The 22,982-nt window shown below is 43.3% G+C and overlaps 1 protein-coding gene across 3 annotated transcripts in view; it reads right to left on the bottom strand.

The window, feature by feature from the left end:
- LOC109904054 (G patch domain-containing protein 2-like) overlaps window positions 1-22,287 on the bottom strand; it is a 31,781-nt gene extending 9,494 nt beyond the window's left edge. For 2 of the 3 annotated variants that reach the window (XM_020501139.2, XM_020501142.2), the window contains exons 1-7: window positions 22,178-22,287; window positions 20,428-21,117; window positions 13,849-13,910; window positions 9,392-9,556; window positions 9,013-9,092; window positions 8,792-8,887; window positions 8,601-8,692 (exon numbers count right to left, since the gene is read on the bottom strand). In XM_020501139.2, the coding sequence (XP_020356728.1) occupies window positions 8,601-8,692; window positions 8,792-8,887; window positions 9,013-9,092; window positions 9,392-9,556; window positions 13,849-13,910; window positions 20,428-21,113 (1,181 nt within the window). In that variant the 5' untranslated portion in view covers window positions 21,114-21,117; window positions 22,178-22,287. The remainder of the gene's footprint in view (window positions 1-8,600; window positions 8,693-8,791; window positions 8,888-9,012; window positions 9,093-9,391; window positions 9,557-13,848; window positions 13,911-20,427; window positions 21,118-22,177) is intronic. The other variant, XM_020501141.2, reaches the window with a different exon arrangement.
- Window positions 22,288-22,982: the final 695 nt, after the last annotated feature.

The following is a 22,982-nucleotide window of genomic DNA, read 5'->3' as shown; positions in this document are numbered from 1 at the left end:
AGACATTAATACAGCAGACCCCTGTTAACCGTGGTGTCTCCTCCTGAGCAGTCAGCTACATAAACCTCCCTGGTCAAACATGTGCTGAGATAGGATAGGGTCCTGTCATGGCTGCCTTTTAACAGCCTGCATGTTCCATCCATGACCTCAACACCCATTAATCACATGACGGCACTGCAGGAGAGGGTGCAGAAAGCTGTGTGTGGAACGCTTTGAGCCAAGTCTATGTTGTATAATCAATAGGTATAAAAATAAATGGCTTGACTGTTATTCCCTCCCTGCTACCCCACTCTAATAAAATCCCAGTAATGCATATTTCATTTACTTTTATACTTATTGATTACCTGTACTCCAGTTAGTAAATCACGCGCCTATCGATCCCTCAATCGTACAATCCCTCTGTCGGACAGCACATAACCAGCCATTTGTGCCCCTGATAAAGAGCTCAGACATTGAACTCCCCACAGTAAATCTTTGCAAACTAACTTTTTAATTCCAAAATCGATCCATGCTTAAACGTCGCATTATTTCACGAGGCACGCCCGCGGTATTAAAAGTAATACCCTGATGCATTTGGTCTTTATGCATAGAAGTCCATCCTTCCATCACTCCCCTCATTACACAGAGTCCTGATCGGGCAGGTGCTCTGGGGCCCAGGCTGCAGCCTAGCGGGAGAGATCCTGTGGTGGAAAGGCTGTCTGGCCCCTCCCCTCCAAGGCCCAGACTACAGGCTGAGGAGCAGGGACCACTCAGGGGCCACATGGAGCCTACAGAGACACTCAGTCACATGCTAATAAAACATTAGAATACCATTAGCTGGCTCATTAGGGAAGGCTAAACGGGACAACTCATTTAAAAAATGGAACCAAAAGGCCTCTGGTAACAGGCTTGTTATGCATCATTTGTAGCTGTTTGAGTAGCTCACTGCGGGATAACACAGCTACAATTTTACTCAAAGGTGTAATAAAAAGCTATTTTGGAAATTGGTTTGCAATAGAGTGGGGTTAAGATGTGTTTAAGAGAAGCAGTTTGACAGATAAAACACACAATACATGCGAGTGATCTTCCTGCAAGATATACAGTGGGGCAAAAAACTATTTAATCAGCCACAAATTGTGCAAGTTCTCCCACTTAAAAAAAATGAGAGAGGCCTGTAATTTGCATCATAGGTACACTTCAACTATGACAGACAAAATGAGAAAAAAATCCAGAAAATCACATTGTAGGATTTTTAATTAATTAATTTGCAAATTATGGTGGAAAATAAGTATTTGGTCAATAACAAAAGTTGATCTCAATACTTTGTTATAGACCCTTTGTTGGCAATGACAGAGGTCAAACGTCAAAGTCTTCACAAGGTTTTCACACACTGTTGCCAGTATTTTGGCACATTCCTCCATGCAGATCTCCTCTAGAGCAGTGATATTTTGGGGCAACACGGACTTTCAACTCCTTCCAAAGATTTTCTATGGGATTGAGATCTGGAGACTGGCTAGGCCACTCCAGGACCTTGAAATGCTTCTTACGAAGCCACTCCTTCGTTGCCCGGGCGGTGTGTTTGGGATCATTGTCATGCTGAAAGACCCAGCCACGTTTCATCTTCAATGCCCTTGCTGATGGAAGGAGGTTTTCACTCAAAATCTCACGATACATGGCCCCATTGATTCTTTCCTTTACACGGATCAGTCGTCCTGGTCCTTTTGCAGAAAAACAGCCCCAAAAGCATGATGTTTCCACCCCCATGCTTCACAGTAGGTATGGTGTTCTTTGGATGCAACTCAGCATTCTTTGTTCTCCAAACAAGACGAGTTGAATTTTTACCAAAAAGTTCTATTTTGGTTTCATCTGACCATATGACATTCTCCCAATCTTCTTCTGGATCATCCAAATGCTCTCTAGCAAACTTCAGATGGGCCTGGACATGTACTGGCTTAAGCAGGGGGACACGTCTGGCCTGCAGGATTTGAGTCCCTGGCGGCGTAGTGTGTTACTGATGGTAGGCTTTGTTACTTTGGTCCAGCTCTCTGCAGGTCATTCACTAGGTCCCCCCGTGTGTTTTGGGGATTTTTGCTCACTGTTCTTGTGATCATTTTGACCCCACGGGGTGAGATCTTGCGTGGAGCCTCAGATCGAGGGAGATTATCAGTGGTCTTGTATGTCTTCCATTTCCTAATAATTGCTCCCACAGTTGATTTCTTCAAACCAAGCTGCTTACCTATTGCAGATTCAGTCTTCCCAGCCTGGTGCAGGTCTACAATTTTGTTTCTGGTGTCCTCTAACAGCTCTTTGGTCTTGGCCATAGTTGAGTTTGGAGTGTGACTGCTTGAGGTTGTGGACAGGTGTCTTTTATACTGATAACAAGTTCAAACAGGTGCCATTAATACAGGTAACGAGTGGAGGACAGAGGAGCCTCTTAAAGAAGAAGTTACAGGTCTGTGAGAACCAGAAATCGTGCTTGTTTGTAGGTGACCAAATACTTATTTTCCACCATAATTTGCAAATAAATTCATAAAAGATCCTACAATGTGAATTTCTGGATTTTCTTCTTCTCATTTTGTCTGTCATAGTTGAAGTGTACCTATGATGACAATCACAGGCCTCTCATATTTTTAAGTGGGAGAACTTGCACAATTGGTGGCTGATTAAATACTTTTTTGCCCCACTGTATATGGCAACATTACAAAATGAGCAGATAAAAAAATCTGGTGAAAAGTTGTGTTTCCTTGCACATGGGAACGTTTAACATTTCAATGTAATGTAACGGTAAACTAGAAGAGTCCCACAGAAAGAAGGGAAAGTCATTGAATTAGGAATCACCAACTAAGAATAGCAGAGCTGTATTGAGCCATGGAAAAATAACCCAATACCCAATAAAGAAGACGAACAAGAACTAAATTCTCGCAAAGACACATCGAGGACATTCAAGAAAATGTCTGAGCGATACATTTTACATGTCACATGGGTCATACAACGAAAAAGACACTCTTAAAAGCAGCGTGGTCCCTTAGGTAAAGAATAAAACAAAAGTGACACAGGGTCAATTGTAATTCAGGTGCCCACAACCAAAAGCAGATATATCAATTAAAAAGAACACCTCAAAAGAAGAGGGGCAGCGGTAACAAAATGGCCACCTATTTTCATTAGGGTACACAGTACTTCAGGTGTGAACAGGATCTCAAGATGAATAGAGGTATTCAAATGAATCAGAAAGGATTAAAGTCTCCTGGGAAGCCGATCAATAGCCCCAAATCAATAATCAATAGGCCACTCACACCAATATACTTACTGCTGACACCGAGATCTCACAATTAAAATGAAAACTGGGAGAGGAGTGGCGTAAGACTATGATTTATCTTGCGCCACAAATGTCATTTAGAAAAGAAAAAAAAAGTCAATAGATATAACCGAAGTGCGGCCGGCTCAGGTGGGAGGCAGTTATGCATTTTAACATGGCCACCATCCCAGAACGTTAGAGCCAAATCCTACTGTTCACTGTGCCCATTCACACGGCCATACTAGGACAAATAACATGGAGTCCTATACAGCCTAAAGCACTTCCTATCAAATCCCTGATGGTTGCCATCAACTCTACCAAAACAGGAGATGACAGGCTTTTGTTAACACACTATTATTTCAACCTCTGCAAGATACAAGATGAATGTTTATACATCCCTTACAGATCAAAACACTTTTCTTTCAAGGGTATTTTGAAGTAAATAAAAGGCATGGATACATGAGAGCTCAGTGATAAGAATCGATCATTTGAATAAGTTCCTCAAAATAAAGGAAAATATAGTGAAGCCAATTATGTGAAGTGTAAACTTTGCGGTGAGCAAGGTGTTATTTAATACAGTTTCTGAATCTGAGTATCGATGCTCTGTGTTAGAGACACAGCACTATTATCCCCACCCTGTCAGTATCATGCTGATGCCCTATATAAGAATATTGATGAAATGTATGTAAGTGAGTGCATGAGTGAGTGCGTGCGTTAGCACATACACCAGTAAGCGTGTGTCATGTACAGTGCCTTCAGGAAGTATTTACACCCCTTTACTTTTCCCACATTTTGTTGTGTTACAACCTGAATTTAAATGGATTACATTTAGATTTTGTGTCAATGATCTACACACAATGGCCCATAATGTAAAAGTGTAATGATGTTTGCCGATATAAAAAAAAATATTTATATATAAGCATTCAAACACTTTGTTATGGCACAACCTAAATAAGTTCAGGAGTATATGCGTAACAAATGACAAATCCCTTCTGTCATGAAATGCTTTGAGAGGCTAGTTAAGGATCATATCACCTCTACCTTACCTGACACCCTAGAGCCACTTCAATTTGCTTACCGCCCCAATAGATCCACAGACGATGCAATCGCCATTGCACCATCTGGACAAGAGGAATACCTACGTCAGAATCCTGTTCATTGACTATAGCTCAGCCTTCAACACCATAGTACCCTCCAAGCTCATCATTAAGCTCGGGCCCCTGGGTCTGAACCCCGCCCTGTGCAACTGGGGTCCTGGACTTCCTGACGGGCCACCCCAAGGTAGTGGTAGGAAACAACACCTCCACTTCGCTGATCCTCAACACAGGGGCCCCACAAGGGTGTGTGCTCAGCCCACTCCTGTACTCCCTGTTCACCCATGACTGAGTGGCCACGCACGCCTCCAACTCAATCATCAAGTTTAAAGACGACAACAGTAGTTGGCCTGATTGGCAACAATGACGAGACAGCCTACAGGGAGGAGGTGAGGGCCCTGGCAGAGAGGGGCCAGGGAAATAACCTCTCTCAACGTCAACAAAACGAAGGAGCTGATCGTGGACTTCGGGAAACAGCAGAGGGAGCACGCCCCTATCCACATAGATGGGACCGCAGTGGAGAAGCTGGAAAGCTTCAAGTTCCTCAGCATACACATCACTGACAATCTGAAATGGTCCACCCACACAGACAGTGTGGTGAAGAAGGCGCAACAGTGCCTCTACAACCTCAGGAGGCTGAAGAAATTTGGCTTGCCCCCTAAGACCCTCTGAAACTTTTACAGATGCACAATTGAGAGCATCCTGTCAGGCTGTATCACCGACTGTTACGGCAACTGCACCGCCCGCCACCGCAGGGCTCTTCAGAGGGTGGTACGGTCTGCCCAACGCATTACTGGGGGCACACTTTCTGCCCTCCAGGACACCTACAGCACCCGATGTCACAGGAAGGCCAAAAAGATCATCAAGGACATCAACCGCCAGGGCCTGTTCACCCCGCTATCATCCAGAAGGCGAGGTCAGTACAGGTGCATCAAAACTGGGGCTGAGAGATTGAAAAACAGCTTCTTTTTCAAGGCCACCAGACTGTTAAATAGCCATCACTAACCGGGTACAACCCGGCTACTCAACCCTGCAACTTAGAGGCTGCTGCCTTATAGACATGGGATCACTGGTCACTTTAAATAATGTAACACTAGTCACTTTAATAATGTTTACATACTGCTTTACTCATCTCATACAGTTGAAGTCGGAAATGTACATACACCTTAGCCAAATACACTTAATCTCAAATTCCTGACATATAATCCTAGTAAAAAATTCCCTGTTTTAGGTCAGTTAGGATCACCACTTTTTATTTTAAGAATGTGAAATGTCAGAATAATAGTAGAGAGAATGACTTATTTCAGCTTTTATTTCTTTCATCACATTCCCAGTGGGTCAGAAGTTTACATACACTCAATTAGTATTTGGTAGCGTTGCCTTTAAATTGTTTAACTTGGGTCAAACATTTTGGGTAGCCTCCCACAAGCTTCCCACAATAAGTTGGGTGAATTTTGCCCATTTCTCCTGACAGAGCTGGTGTAACTGAGTCAGGTGGGTAGGACTCCTTGCTCGCACACACTTTTTCAGTTCTGCCCACAAATTTTCTATAGGGTTGAGGTCAGGGCTTTGTGATGGCCACTCCAATACCTGGACTTTGATGTCCTTAAGCCATTTTGCCACAACTTTGGAAGTATGCTTGGGGTCATTGTCCATTTGGAAGACCTATTTGCAACCAAGCTTTAACTTCCTGACTGATGTCTTGAGATGTTGCTTCAATATATCAATTTTCCTCTTCATGGTGCCATCTATTTTGTGAAGTGCACCAGTCCCTCCTGCAGCAAAGCACCCCCACAACATCATGCTGCCACCCATGTGCTTCACAGTTGGGATGGTGTTCTTCGGCTTGCAAGGCTCCCCCCCTTTTCCTCCAAACATAACGATGGTCATAATGACCAAACAGTTATATTTTTGTTTCATCAGAGCAGAGGACATTTCTCCAAAAAGTACGATCTTTGACTCCATGTGCAGTTGCAAAACGTAGTCTGGCTTTTTTACAGCAGTTTTGGAGCAGTTGCTTCTTCCTTGCTGAGCGGCCTTTCAGGTTATGTCGATATAGGACTCGTTTTACTGTGGAAATACTTTTGTACCTGTTTCCTCCAGCATCTTGACAAGGTCCTTGCTGTTGTTCTGAGATTGATTTGCACTTTTTGCACCAAAGTAAGTTCATCTCTAGGAGACAGGACGCGTCTCCTTCCTGAGCGGTATGACGGCTGCCTGGTAACATGGTGTTTATACTTGTGTACTATTGTTTGTACAGATGAACGTGGTACCTTCAGGCATTTGGAAATTGCTCCCAATGATGAATCAGACTTGTGGAGGTCTACAATTTTCTTTCTGAGGTCTTGGCTAATTTCTTTTGATTTCCCATGATGTCAAGCAAAGAAGCACTGAGTTTGAAGGTAGGCCTTGAAATACATCCACAGATACACCTCCAATTGACTCATGATGTCAATTAGCCTATCAGAAGCTTCTAAAGCCATGATGATAATCTGTCTAAACAATTGTTGGAAAAATTACTTGTGTCATGCACAAAGTAGATGTCCTAACCGACTTGCCAAAACTATAGTTTGTTAACAAGAAATTTGTGGAGGGGTTGAAAAACGAGTATTAAGGACTCCAACCTAAGTGTGTGTAAACTTCCGACTTCAACTCTATGTATATACTGTATTTAGTCAATGCCACCCAACATTGTTTATCCTAATATTGATATATTTCTTAATTCCATTCTTTTACTTTTAGATGTGTGTATTGTTGTGAATTGTTAGATACTACTGCACTGTTGGAGCTAGAAACACAAGCATTTCAATACACCTGCAATAACATTTGCTAAATATGTGGATGTGACCAATAAAATTTGATTTGGAGGCACTTTATGTGTTGGGTGACTTGTTTAGGGGTGTGACTGTGGAGGGGGGGTGACCTCCAGTGACTGTCCAGGGTAAGTCTGGACAGTCACTAGAGGATGGATTTGAGCTGCTTGGGGAGATGGATTCAGGCTTGTGCCGTCCGACGGGACACATCTGAAGCACCACTCGTCAATCCCCCTCTCTCCCTCGTTCATTTGGGAGTATGATTTATACTTTTTGAAGTGAAGGGTCTTGAATCCCTCTATAAAGGAATTAAGAGGCTTCCCCTGAGACGGCATTCAAATGAGAGCATGGTAGGGATATGAGGGCTTTTTAATAGATAGAAATTAGTATTCACAATGGCTCAAACTGGAATCTGAAGGAACCTTTCAGGTGGAGAAGAAAGAGCCAGTTAAGAAAATAAATCTAAGAAGTATAGCCTTTTCATTGCATTCGTGTTTTTGCCCATCAAGAAATGGTGGAGGGCTTTCTGAACTAGCCCAGGAGAGAGAGCGAGAGAGCTTGAAACAGAATAAAAAATGCTCTGTAAATAGGCACTGTGGAACTGGAAACAATGCAAGGAAGAGTCTCAGACTGAGGGCTGTTCAGCTCCTCAACAATCCCCATGCCATGCAGATCCAGCAGTACAGGGGCTGACTTGGAGCTAGAGGCTTTGAGCAAAACTCTTTAGATAAACTTCTGCAATTATTTATATTTCTTTTGCGTTTTCAGAAACACTGGAAACCAAAGATTCTACATGAATATATTCTATGTTCGAGAAAGACAACCTTGGAAAAATACATCAGTTATTATTCAGCGGAGTCTTATATCCCAGTGAGGAGTTGTCTGTTGTATAGACCAGGGGTCAAGCTTGCCCCATATACAGTACCTGACTGTGCTAGCTAGTCTCATGGGGGACGTGGCTAATATCACACAAGTCTTTCTCCAGCCTTACCCATGTCCTCATCCTAACATGACGTTCTATGACACCACTCCTCTCATTCACTCTAAAGACCATGAATGCCCACGCCAATAGCACCAAAGCACAACTTTCACATGTTAGCCCAGCTGCTTGATGTGATGTCATCTGTATGCCCACCTGAGTCTGGAGGTCACGATGTCACACTTTGAGCTCCTGTCTCTGAGGAGTTGGGCAATGTTCTCAACATTGCACATATTGAACATGTCTCTGAGGTACAAACTTTGATGTAGCATGCATCGGTTAAATCACGACTTGTGTTTAGCGACTGGTTCATTTAAGAGTTAACCACGTCTGTCAATATATTGAGCTTCAGAATGGAATGGGCTGAATGGCTCCAATAGGCCCAGGAGAGGCGGAGTTTAACCATGCCAACAATAATGAGTGCTGTGTGCATCCCCTACCTGGTTTTGCAGATGGAAGAGGAGCATCTCCGATGGGAGCTGTCTGGCACCATGTCAATGGGATAAACAGGTAACGGACACAGAGGGTTGAACTGGAACACATTTAGAAGATGTTAGGAGTTCACCCAGACGCATCAAAAATAGGGCTAGAGAGATGAAATGTCTTATTCAATAATTCAACACAAATATACCTGGCTCCGGTCTCTTTTTCCAATGGAAGGCAGCCATTGATAGGGGTCCTGAGAGAAATGCTTCATTCTCTCCATAGACACTGACATACTGTTGTCCTGCAACACATAAAATGTGGTATTTTAGAACATATCACATAACTTGTTAAATACATGCATTAAAAGCCTGGTATCCATTAATGTTTGTCAAGGAATGTGTTTCTAGTGTGCCACTCTGCCCTCACCTTACTGGGAAGCCTCCTCCGGCCTTTCCTGATGCAGCGGGCAGCCACGCCAGGCAACCGGTTCAGACGGGCATGGTAACCTGCAACACCAAACCACATTGTTACCCAATCAGAAATGGAGAGAGTGACATTTCTGTTGTTTTCTGTTATTTCACAATGTAAATGGGCTCCCGAGTGACGTAGCAGTCTAAGGCACTGCATCTCAGTGCAAGAGGCGTCACTACAGTCCCATAGGGTGGCGCACAATTGTCCCAGCGTCGTCCAGGTTTGGCCGGGGTAGGCCGTCATTGTAAATAAGAATTTGTTCTTAAACTGACTTGCCTAGATAAAAAAGGTTAAATATTTATTTTTATGTATAGCATTTTGATTAGCTCATCACCTCTCTGAGTGGGCCGTGCAGGCTGTAGGAAGGTGGGTGGAGCTGAGTCTGGTACTTCGAGGACAGGAGGAGTATCTGGGTCCCAGCTGGGCAGCAGGCTGGGAATGCCCATCCCTCCCGCTCCACACTCCCCCTCAAAGAACCAGTCACTCTGCTCATCATCACCTACAGCACAGGCAGGAAATTCAACACTGTTAGTCACAATGTGTACATTGGGAAATTCCATAACTGCTCAATATGATTCTGCATGACATTTAAACAATGATACAAAAGTATTTTCACGGATGGGCTGCACCAATTTATAATTTAGTGCTGTACAATTAACCATGGAATGAAGTACTGACTGCATGAGGGCATCTTTCCTACTTGGCCTGCATCAATCCTCTCTCTATTTGTTGACAGCCTCTCCACCACCACACAGCAGACCACCCTGGTCCCCAGACACTGCACTCTCCACAGACCTGTCAGTCAGCGGGGCGCATGCCTCTCACAGTCAAGGTGTAGTGACAACTGTTAAATCAGGGGCCGCCTCGCCCCACCACGGCTAATGAGATTAGCAGAGGCTTCAGCGCTCATTAACACGACATGACAACGCCTTATTAGAGCCGCCTGGGTGCCCGGCAACCAGCCTATTGTATCAGAACCTCTTTCTGTCTAGTCTTAGCATTCTGTTACACTTACAAAGAGCACAGGCATAGCTCCATCCTTTGAACATTCAGGTAATGCTAGAATTAAAAGGCTTATTACATGCTTTTTGTTTTCATTTTGCACCATTATTACCTTTGTCATCTTATTTAATTTGCATATACATATGTAAATGACACAAACCACATTTTCATCCACAGTTTGTATGCGAGGAAAGTCATACCTTATAAAACAAAATCACAATAGCTGTGATGGAAACAAGAGGTTTTGGTGTCATTTTATAAATGCTGACAGAATTTGTTCCTTCGACATGGTGGGATATTTTTGTGTCTGCAAAATGTAATATGCGGGAAATGACGGTGGAAACACATTTGTGTGCAAATACTCTGAACAAAAAATATGAACGCAACATGCAACAATTTCAAAGATTTTACTGAGTTATATAAGGAAATCAGACAATTGAAATAAATTCATTAGGCCCTAATCTATTGATTTCACATGACTGGGAATACAGATACCCTTTAAAAAGAAAACCAGTCAGTATCTGGTGTGTGTAACATTTGCCTCATGTAGTGCGACACATCTCCTTCACATAGAGTTGATCAGGCTGTTAATTGTGGCCTATGGAATGTTTTCCCTCTTCAATGGCTGTGCGAAGTTGCTGGATATTGGCGGGAACTGGAACAAGCTGTCGTACATGTCAATCCAGAGTATCCCAAAAATGCTCAATGGGTGACATGTCTGGTGAGTATGCAGGCCGTGGAAGAACTGGGACATTTTCAGCTTCCAGGAATAGTGTACAGATTCTTGCTGAAACATGAGGCGATGGCGGCGGATGAATTGCATGACAATGGGCCTCAGGATCTTGTCACGGGTATCTCTGTGCATCCAAATTGACATAGATAAAAAAACAATTGTGTTCGTTGGCCGTAGCTTATGCCTGCCCATACAATAACCCCACCACCACTTCGGGCACTTTTTTCACAATGTTGACATGAGCAAAATGCTCGCCCACACGACACATCTGCCCGGTACAGTTGAAACCGGGATTCATCCGCGGAGAGCACACTTCTCCATCGTGCCAGCGGCCATCGAAGGAGAGTATTTGCCCACTGGTCGGTTACGACGCCAAACTGCAGACAGGTCAAGACCCCGGTGAGGAGGACGAACACGCAGATGAGCTTCCCTGCGACGGTTTCTGACAGTTTGCGCAGAAATTCTTCAGTTGTGCAAACCCACAGTTTCATCAGCTGTCCGGGTGGCTGGTCTCAGACGATCCTGCAGGTGAAGAAGCCAGATATGGAGGTCCTGGGCTGGCGTGGTTACACTTAGTCTGCGGTTGTGAGGACTTTTGAACGTACTGCCATTAATATTTAAAACGACGTAGGCTTACGGTAGATAAATTAATATTCAATTATCTAGCATCAGCTCTGGTGGACATTCTTGCAGTCAGTATGCCAATTGCATGCTCCCTCAAAACTTGAGACATCTGTGGTATTGTATTGTGACAAAACTGCACATTTTAGAGTGGGACTTTATTGTCCCCAGCAGAAGGTGCACCTGTGTAATGATAATGCAGTTGAAGTTATTTGGGACTGGGGGGCAGTATTGAGTAGCTTGGATGAATAAGGTGCCCAGAGTAAACTGCCTGCTACTCAGGCCCAGAAGCTAGAATATGCATATAATTAGTAGATTTGGATAGAAAACACTCTGCAGTTTCTAAAACTGTTTGAATGATGTCTGTGAGTAAAACAGAACTCATATGGCAGGCAAAAACCTGAGAGAAATCCAACCAGGAAGTGGGAAATCTGAGGTTTGTTGGTTTTCAAGTCTTTTCCTATCCAATATACAGTGTAAATGGGGTCAGATTGCACTTCCTAAGGCTTCCACTAGATGTCAACAGTCTTTAGAACCTTGTTTCAGGCTTCTACTATGAAGGGGGAGCGAATAAGAGCTGTTGTCTGGACACCAGCTGTCTGGCAGAATGCCATGAGCTAAGTCTCACACGCGAGCTGCGTTCCCTTTAATTTCTAAAGACAAAGGAATTGTCCGATTGGAATATTATTGAAGATTTATGATAAAGAACATCCTAAAGATTGATTCTATACATCGTTTCACATGTTTCTACGAACTGTAATGTACCTTTGACTTTTCGTCTGGACTTGCTCGCGTGTTGTGAATTTGGATTACTGGACTAAAAGAGCAAACAAAAAAGGAGGTATTTGGACATAAATGATGGACTTTATCGAACAAAATGAACATTTATTGTTGAACTGGGATGCCTGGGAGTGCATTCCGATGAAGATCATCAAAGGTAAGTGAATATTTATAACGCTATTTCTGAGTTTTGTGACACCTCTCCTCGGTTGGAAAATGGCTGTATGTTTTTCTGGCTTGGCACTGACCTAACATAATTGCATGGTGTGCTTTTACCGTAAAGTTTTTGGGAAATCTGACAGCAGTTGCATTAAGGAGAAGTTTATCTATAATCGTATGTATGACACTTGTATCTTAGATCAATGTTTATGATGAGTATTTCTGTAATTTGATGTGGCTCTCTGCACTTTCACCAGATGTTTGTTTGAGACAATGCATTTCTGAACATAACGTACCAATTTCAAATTAGGTTTTTGGACATAAAGATTAACTTTATCGAACAAAACACACATTTATTGTCTAACATGAAGTCCTGGGAGTGCCATCGGGTGAAGATCATCAAATTTCAGTGATTCATTTTAACGCTATTTCTGTCTTTTGTGACACCTCTCCTTCTTCGGAAAATGGCTGTATGGTTTTCTGTGACTAGGCGCTGACCTAACATAATCACAAGGTGTGCTTTCGCCGTAAAGCCTTTTTGAAATCAGACACTGTGGCAGGATTAACAAGAAGTTTATCTTTAAAATGGTGTATAATACTTGTATGTTTGAAGAATTATAATTATGAGATTTCTGTTGTTTGAATTTGGCGCCCTGCAATTTCACTGGCTGTTGGCGAGGCGTCCCACATATCCCAGAGAGGTTAATCAGCTTCTTGATATGCCACACCTGTCAAGTGGATGGATTATCTTGTCAAAGGACACATGCTCACTAACAAGGATGGAAACTAATTTGTGCACAAAATTGGAGAGAAATAAGCTTTTTGTGCATATGGAACATTTCTGGCATTTTTTATTTCAGCTCATGAAACCAACACTTGTACATGTTGCGTTTATATTTTTATTCAGTATAATAATCAACATATCGAACTAAACTTGGAGTCACACAATGATATGGTGTGTGGTTCTCCCACTACAATTCAGAAAACCATACAGTTTATTAGTCTACAGATTAAATAACTTATGATGAACTTCACAGGGGGCTCTTGATGCTCCTTTCCAATAAATATTGACGGTCTTATTCTGGTGACATGAGGATCGATGCTTGACTGCCATTTGACAAATAACAATTATCCATAATAATCTCATCATGTAGACTAGCCTACATCTGCGAGCTGTTGGCTACAGAGACCAGAGTAGGCACATTTGCTATTTAAGGCAACAGTTTGTGATAAAACTATCGGTAGAGTTTAAAATGCGATGGAAACATATTGAACTTTACATTTTTATTCAGTACATGAAAAGTTGATTTTGTGTGCACTACGTCATTACACACTCACTTTTATCTGCAATAAATCCATTTATTGGAAACACACCACTGGTGAGAGAATGTACACATTTTCTTTATGCAAATTCTACAATATCTGCATGAAAATCTGTTGCCAACTGGATGGAAACCTAGCTAGTGAGAAATAAATATTATGCTGAACATTAATACCTTGTCTTCCCTCATCGTTAGTGAAGAGGCCAGGATCACTGCTGCATATGCTGCTAGTTTCACTGCAAACAGAGGAAGAAGAATATAATTGTCAGTATGCATTTCATGTTAAACTTAGCAGTCTTTTTGTAGTGATAATACTGATGTGTAACAAGAAAAATAAATATGTTGTGATGGATCATTTTAAAATGGGTGCATTTTAGGGTCAAAGAAGGTTGTGCCTTTGAAAATAGAACAATGTGAAGCAAAAATGTGCAAGCTCACTCCAAAAATGTTAACATGCAACATTCAATGACAAAATAAGGAATCAGTCCCGAGCTAGAGGTCAACATAAATATAAAATGACACAAAAAGAGGAGGGGTGCTCTCCCCACTGGTTGCCATCCCCAACACAAAGGCATGGGGAAGGACTCTGGTCGAAGCCACTGAGTGACATGCACAATCTAATTGAATATCCTCCGCTGTCAGCTCCAATCTAATCTGTGCTGCGTTCTGGAGGATGACAGGAGTGCGGCAGATTCCCCTGCCTTCTCAGTCTGTGAGCAGGACCCGCGGACGTGCCTCCACACAACAACTGGCCAGCATCTGCTCTGAAGGCTGGTCCAGCCCAGGCTGCTCCATGGCTGGCCCTCTCCATGCCCCCAGGCGTCCCCGTGTTACCCCTCCACCCCCCTCTGCCCCGGCCCATACCCCACCCTGGGCCTCTCTGCCTGTCACACCTCTGCCACTTTGGGCTGGGAGCTAAATAGACCTGCCAAGGTCACACAGGAGTCAGGACTATTTGTTTAACACAAAAAAAATATTAAAACAAAATATTGTCTTGATGAAGTGGACATTGGTGGAGTAAATTTTAGAACTGTGTTCTGTGAATTTTAAGAATGAATATGTGTGTACATATTTCGTTTTTTGTTGTGTGTCACTTTTTTAGATTGTTACATTCAAACTGCCATGGATGGTCACTGATTTTGTCTTAAATTCTCTCACAGCATGCCAAGTAGCAACTGTAACACAAACATCCATGCTCAGTCCTTTGAGGCCATTTGTCCACTGGGTCAGAGGAAGTCTGAGGGTCTTGTTTGCATTGCATTTTGCTTTGTGGTGATCAGCGTTGACCTTGGTGACGAGGGAGAGAGACCGGCGGGGTCAGATACACGCTGATATGGTTCTTTGCCATATTGCACAGGCGTGGCGGTGACGGCAGGCTCAGACTAGGCTGCTGCCAGATGGTCCAGCACCATCTCCCTTCACACACCCAAGAAGCAGATGTGAGAGGGACCAGGCCTCTCCTGGGAATGTGGAAGACGTCTGGCCTAGCCAAGAACTCCAGGATCATCCCTCCCTCCCCACCCCCTTCCCCAGACCCTGGTTCCCCAGGCCTCTACTCAGCTGTCCTCCACCTCTGGACACACGGCTGAGCATCTGGAGCAGGGATCTCTGTTCGACAGCAGTAGAGGGCATATCTCCTCACCATGCATCCTCCTGGCTATAGGCAGCAGCCCCTATAATAAAAACTAATAGCCCTTTCAGGACGATTGTTACTCATCCTATAGCCCTTTCAGTTATTTGTCTCTGTCTCGCTATTATATACAGTGCATTCTGAAAATATTCAGAACCCTTTCCTTTTTCCACATTTTGTTAAGGTACAGCCTTATTCTAAAATGTTCTTTTTTTAATTCCCCTTTATTCCCCTCATCAATCATAATGACAGAGCGAAAAAACAGGCTAATTTATTAAAAATAAAAATACCTTATTTACATAAGTATTCAGATCCTTTTCTATGAGACTTGCTATGAAAGTTGAGCACCAAGTTGAGCATTGTTTCCATTGATCATCATTGAGATATTTTTACAACCATGGACAGTGCCTGTCAGAGCAAAAACCAAGCCATGAGATCAAAGGAATTGTCCATAGAGCTCCGAGACAGGATTGTGTCGAGGCACAGATCTGGGGAAGGGTAACAAAACATTTCTGCAGCATTGAAGGTCCCCAAGAACACAGTGGCCTCCATCAGTCTTAAATGGAAGAAGTATGGAACCACCAAGAGTCTTCCTAGAGCTGGCCACCCGGCCAAACTGAGCAATCGGGGGAGAGGGGCCATGATCAGGAAGGTGACCAAGAACCCGAAAGGTAACTCTGACACAGCTCCAGAGTTCCTCTGTGGAGATGGGTGCAGCTGTAGAACCTTTTGAGGATCTGAGGACCCATGCCAAATCTTTTCAGTCTCCTGTCTATGGACAATTCCTTTGATCTCATGGCTTGGTTTTTGCTCTGACAGGCACTGTCCATGGTTGTAAAAATATCTCGGGATATATCTCAGGAGACTGAGGTTTTGTAGTGCCCGCTTCACGAATGTCTTGGTGTGCTTGGCCCATGTTAGTTTGTTGGTGATGTTTGTTGTCCTGGCATCACACAAGCATCACGTCCTTTGGCACTATCCCTACGATGAATCATGTTGGTGGCAGCATCATGCTGTGGGGATGTTTTTCAGCGGCAGGGACTGGGAGACTAGTCAGGATCAAGGGAAAGATGAACGGAGCAATGTACAGAGAGATACTTGATGAAAACCTGCTCCAGAGCGCTCAGGACCTCAGACTGGGGCAAATGTTTACCTTCCAACAGGACAACGACCCTAAGCACACAGCCAAGACAACGCAGGAGTGGCTTCGGGACAATTCTCTGAATATCCTTGAGTTGACTAGCCAGAGCCCGGACTTGACCCCGATCAAACATCTCTGGAGAGACCTGAATATAGCTGTGCAGCAACGCTCCCCATCCAACCTGACAGAGCTTGAGAGGATCTGCAGAGAAGAATAGAAGAAACCCCAAATACAGGTGTGCCAAGCTGCTTCAACAAGTGTTTCAACAAAGTACTGAGTAAAGGGTCTGAATAATTATGTAAATGTGATATTTCAGTTTTTATATTTTAAATGAATTAGCAAAAATGTCAACTTTTTTCTTTGAGGGGGAAAAAACTATTCAATCCATTTTAGAATAAGGCTGTACCGTAACACAATGTGGAGAAAAAGTCAAGGGGTCTGAATACTTTCCAAATGGTCTTAAGGAGAATATTTTGAGTACAGGTTACACATGTACAATAATTATCTTTCTCTATAATAGAGGAACATTTTGAAATATGCACCCTTATCAAAAACAAGTTATAGCTCACAGATGGCAGCGGTACAACAGTTTCTTCCATTTCTGCATTTAAAAAATGTGTTTGCTTCCTATAGGGGGATTTGGAGCAAAGTTTGAAAAAGATCACAGGTATAAACAATTAATTAGAGCCACACATTAACTATTTATCCGTATTAAAGGTGTAATGTGATGTCGCTGGGAGCAGCCCTGAGCCAATGTGAAACCGTTTCCATTAAGTACTGCCTAATTAATTCCATGAATAATTGAGGCTGCCATTTTTCTTGGGACCAGTAGAAACACCTCTCTCTTTCATCTCCTCCCATGACCTTTGTCAGGAAAAGTTGACAGACCTTTTAGTCAAACTTAGCCTGTTTCAAATGCACTTGCGAGAACAAGGATCATTCCTGTGTTAGTATCAATTACAGGTAAAGCTCAACAAAACACTTGCCTGATGACTCAAACTTGTTTTCTTCCACTGCTCAGTCTGAGATTGCCATCATTGAAGTCGTTTGTGGTGACGTCAAAATAAAGGGTGTTGTACAAAACAAAGTCATCAGCGATTGGATCATCTCTAACCAATCAGAGTATCAAAGCCAATTTCTAAATGGAGCTTTACCCACGTGTGTTCTGACTCTGGCCCAAACCCATCAGTTTATGGGACTAATCAGAATGGTTAGAATGTTTGCGTTCTAGAAATCGTTGAATAGGTACTCAAATCTAGTCTCATTGCGGAGAAGAAACTAACGTCCGTGGGTCTGGTGTAGCGTTTGGCCAGATCAAGGAGTTTGGGTAGCCAAGCAATCAAAACACACGCCTCCCATTTCTTCTTCCCAGAGAAATACTATCACGTACTTTGCATCAGGCTCCATATCACTAAATAAGCCTCCACACTGATGTTCCCTTCAACCATGGTGGGACTCAATTAAGACAAGGACAGTTACGTGTTCTAAGACACCACAACTGCATTCCAGTGTGGAATAAAAGCTCCCTTCTGACAAACCTCAGTAATTTCTGGTTGAACTAATCAGTTCCCCACACGGCCCCATTGTCTGCAGACAAGCCAGTGAGGTGAAGCAAAAACACAGTATCCAGATTAGGACTAATCATTAGGATATAATCCCTGGCTCCTGGGAGAGGCAGACCAGTTTGCGCAGAGATTACCGGTCGGCCGCCATTTATTGAGCCTGGGCTAATTCAGCAGAGGGGGGACAGAGACAGAGGGGGGGCAAAGCGCAGATAACAATGGCTCCGTTGGCTCTTCAAACAAGCCGCCCCAATCCAAATCCATGCCCTCTTTCATGGGCGTCTTGAATATAAGGTTATCCCACTCTCCCTGAGCTCCTGTAATTGGATTAGTCTCAGAGATTTATGAAAATGAACTTCAGCAAATGGAATACAGCTCTAAACCAAAACTCTTCGTAGAGTTTTGAAAAAATCCAAATTAGAAAGTGAATGTGTGGAGTGTGACAAACGCACGCACAATGGTTTGTGCTTTCCGGTGGTAAGGTTGTCCATGTTGAACACACCACCAACAGTACCAACACCACAGCTGTAGACAAAGGCCGTGTCCCTGTTTGCCTCCACCCACAGGTGAGGCCTGCTCTCTGGGCCAGACGGGGTACCAGGTGGCCATCCTGCCAGCAGGCCAACGCTGCTCTAATCAAGGATGTGGAGCCCAGCTGGAGTTTCCAACATCTGCTCCCAATGCACTTGGGCGGCTAAAGGCAGGCTATGGTCTGTGCATATACTGCATGAGCTGTGACCTTAAGGCAAAGGACATTTAAGAGATCAAACACAGAATATGAAGAGGTTAATGGAACGAACAGAGAGAGACTACTGAAACCTAAAAGGGTTCAAATACATTTTAAGAAGTAACTGAAGTCTAAAACATCAGATGGATGGAGCATAGCTTTTCCTGGTGTCTAAATATGGCTGTTGTACCACTGTCAAACCCCCATCACTAGCTACCATTTTCCCATTTCCTTGGACTCCAGCAGGACTTAACCCAGAGATTGTTTAGTCCTCAGTACAGAGCGGCAGTCTACTGAGCAGCAATCAGCAGCCTTCTGTTGTGTAAGTGAGAAATGATTGACAGCGTGCCACGGTGTTCCCATTTATTTCTTCTCCCGAGCTGTTTTCTGTCAGAACGGCTATTGATTTTTCCATAAAGTAAGAAAACAAGTACCGTTGAGGGGCCAGGGAGGTCAGGACAAATTAAACCAGAAGATGTAAAGCCCTCTGTCTCCCTATTATTGGTTACCACAGACTTCTTCTCCATGTTTTTTATATGGGCCAACAGATAATGAGATCATCAGGGGGAACACCCAGTGGAGGCAGGTGTCTAGCAGTGGGAGGGACATTGGGGAGAAGAGACCAACCAGCTTTACACACAGGCAGCACTATGCACTTCTTTGGGACGTCTATGCAACCAGCCTATTCCTCCACGGTCCAAGTTTCTATTTTTCTTACTAGTGTAGTATACAGACACTGATGATTTCCACTCCGTTGAGGATAGCAGAGGTTAGGTTAGATTATTCACTGTGTATTTTTATGTCAAACTGGCTCAGCCCTAAAGTGTCCAGGCAGGACTGAATAGGCCTATTTAGTAAACCCATTATTGTAATTAATATGACAGCATGGTAATTGATTGGTTCCAATGTCACTTATAGGCAGTCACAGTAGTATATCTAATTTAGATATTTTTTTTTTAATGCACACATTGGAATGCACTCAGTTGAACTCAGGACAGACATAGCTTCAAATATTAACAATAATATAGACATTTATTTTGAAACGAATCAATACCTCACCAAGCGACTTATTTACTTGTGACAATTTCTCCCAGCAAAGTAATGAGCTGAGTGATGCCTTGCGGCCACAGTATCAGCGATCCCTCCCCACTTATCACCTCAGAGAGAGAGCAGATGAGCAGGAGAAGGGAATATCATTCATTTTTTATGTCAATGAAATACTTGAAGGTGCAGAAGCATCAATGTGATGCACTTTTTGTTTTAGATGGGGCCACATTGAATATTGACAACTAGATGTAGACAGGCAGTATAGATCATTTTAAATGTCGCTGTGTTTAATTGCCTCTGTCAGATAGTAGTTATGCCCATGACTTTTATATTACGGGCCAAACTGCCTCAGTAACTTCACCACCCAAAGGGTAAATGGAACGTGATATTTAGGGGTGATTTGTAGTTTGACTAGGTCTGTGTCAACAAAGGCCAGCAATAACATATTTTACAATTGTAGGCTATATTGTAAATATTGCAAAGGTTGCAAATATTATGTAATATTTAGGAAATGCCAAATGAAAACACTTAACGTTAAAAAAAAATCATTCTCCTAAAATATTATATCCTTTTAGATGTTATATTATTGTCCTGTCAAACTTGATATTTTCTCACACAAAAATGTAATTGATGTTTAGAACATTACCCTTCAGACATATTCTCATCAGAAGCCTCTCGTTGCTCCTTGGCCTCCAGGACCAATGGGATCTTATCCTTCCAGCACTCCTCTGCCCTGAGGCCCACTCCATCAGCCTCCCTGTCCACTCCCACCCAGCCTCCAGCGCCCTTCTTCAGCCTGGACAGACGCTGCTTTTTGGACAACCTGTGGTTTCCGCCCCGCTCGCCATCCACCCCTGACACCGTCAACTTCTGCTGCAGGCTGACCGTCACATCAGAGGTCATGCGTTTGACCTTCCGCCTCCTCCTGAGTGGCCGTCCCGGGGTGTTCTCTGTGAAGGAGTCTGACTCAGGCCAGGAGTGCTGCTTGGTCTTGATGGCGTAGCTGTTGCTGGAGCAGGAGGGCCAGCGCTTGGCCATTACCATGTCGTCTGAGTCGCTGTAGTTGGCGGCGGAGGGGGCCGGGGCAGCATTCTCCCGGCAGTCCTTGGCTGCTTCGTCCAGGCTGGACTCGGAGGCCTCACTGAGGCAACGGCTGTGCTCCAAGGGGTGGAGAGAGGAGTCACAACGGCGTTTACGTCCCCGGCGCCGTCGGATCTGCCTGCGCTGTTGCAGAGGACTCAGAACCATCTCCTCCCAGAGCTCCTCTAGCTTGGTCTGCTCGGAGGTCTGCTCCAGGGCTGACACCAGGTCGTGCACCAGCTCATCCATCATGCTGCTGGGGGACAGGGGGAGAGGAATACTGGTAAGCTGGAGCAGTACAGCTCCAGTATACTGTAGATGTGATTGGCACATGAATAGAATGAGTATAGTGTAAGTTGACACTAGCTTATAAGAGGACAGTGTATGCTGCTGCTGCTGCTGCTGCTGCCAACTACAACACTCAGAATCCTCTGAGAAGCTACTGTTAAAACATAATGCACATGACTATGAAGATGTTTTGTTCAACTAATTGAACAACAATTGTGTTAGTCTTAATACAGCCTTCATAAACCCTTCATAGGGCCAAGGTAGATGCTATACAACTTATTTATAGCATACTGTATAAAACAAACTTGCAGGTCTGTCATCTGGCACTTTGCCACAAGTATCACAAAGACATGTGCTTAGGTTTTCTATAAAATGCTTACTGATCGTTTAAAGTGGTACCTAGGATTTTTTTCAGTTTAAAAAAAAGTAATAACTATCATTTTCTCTTTTAGTGCAGTTTGTTTTCTGTCAGGCAACCTACAGCGTTCCTCGGTCCACTACCCAGGCATAGTAACAGCAGTGACTACATAGCCTACAGAATGAATCTACTCACAACTCATTCCTTATTACAGCACTGCTACTACTGAAACACTTTTGAATAGAACATGAAGACAGAGTGAAAGAGATAATTTGATCATTAGGCTATAATCAGGACTGAATATGACCAATTGGACAGGGGAATTAAACTATTATGTAATATATATATTGTGTGTAGCCTTCAGCACTTCGGCAGACTCCAAATAACTAGAGAGTTCATATCGTTCATCAATTTTGATTGTTTCTTCTATTGTTCTAAAACTGACCATGATAATTAGATAACAATAGGCCTAGCCTGGGGAGCGAGATGTGCTAAGAAAACCACAAACCAAAACATTATCGTTGCGAAACCTTGATATCGCTTACAACGGTATCGTGACACAATTGTTGTTACTGCACTTAAAATGAGAACGCTGTTTGAGATTAAATGCTCCGTTTCTCAATGAAATTATATCCTTATGTTATGTAACGATGCTGTTGTTTCCACTCACCAGTCGCAGTTCCTGCTTGTTTTGTTTTCACAGCTGTAAACATGAGACGTACTTCCGCCCCGCTGCCAAACGAATGAAGTAATTTCCGCCCCGCTGTCTTTTTTCGGTCTGTGCTCTTTATCAAGGCGGAGTATTGATAACTGGTCGCGCTAAATGTGTCCTGCACAACTGCGGTGCTGCCCAGGGGTGATGAAATTCATACTTTAAATAAAAACACTTTTATCCAAAACAGCCACCGATGTTTTCCTCATTTGTGTTGCTCAACTCGCTTCTGCCAATTGAATCTCAGAGGTCATTATGTCTCCAGTTCAGCAACACAAATTAGGAAAACATCGGTGGCTGTATTCCTTAAAATGATGAATTTAACCAAATCGTGGGAGGACCGCAGTTATACAGTGCAGTCATGCATTTTTTAAATGTACATTTTACAAGCATCGACTCATGTTGCTAGCAAATCGCGCGACTAGTTATCGATACTAAACTCTGCCTCGATATAACGTATGCTTGGATATAACGGTTCTTGGATATAACGGATCCTTGGATCCTATCTGGGATCCTTGGAGCGTTTCTATCCCATTGAAGTTTACATTTTAAACGATAAGGTTCCAAGGATCCCACAACCCAGATAGGATCTTTATCCCACCCATAAAAAAAGCTACCCTAGTTGAGCTCTCTGCACTATGCTTAAAGGGGCAGTGCAGTTAAAAACGTGATCTTTCACATTAAGAGGTCTAAATAACACTGAAATTGTGAACATGGTGACAATGCCCTTTTTGTGTAGGAGCTGTTTGAAAAAAAATGCCTG

The sequence above is a fragment of the Oncorhynchus kisutch genome, linkage group LG14 (assembly GCF_002021735.2).
Source record: "Oncorhynchus kisutch isolate 150728-3 linkage group LG14, Okis_V2, whole genome shotgun sequence".
NCBI lineage: Eukaryota > Metazoa > Chordata > Actinopteri > Salmoniformes > Salmonidae > Oncorhynchus > Oncorhynchus kisutch.
This window is presented reverse-complemented; position numbering and strand designations above follow the sequence as displayed.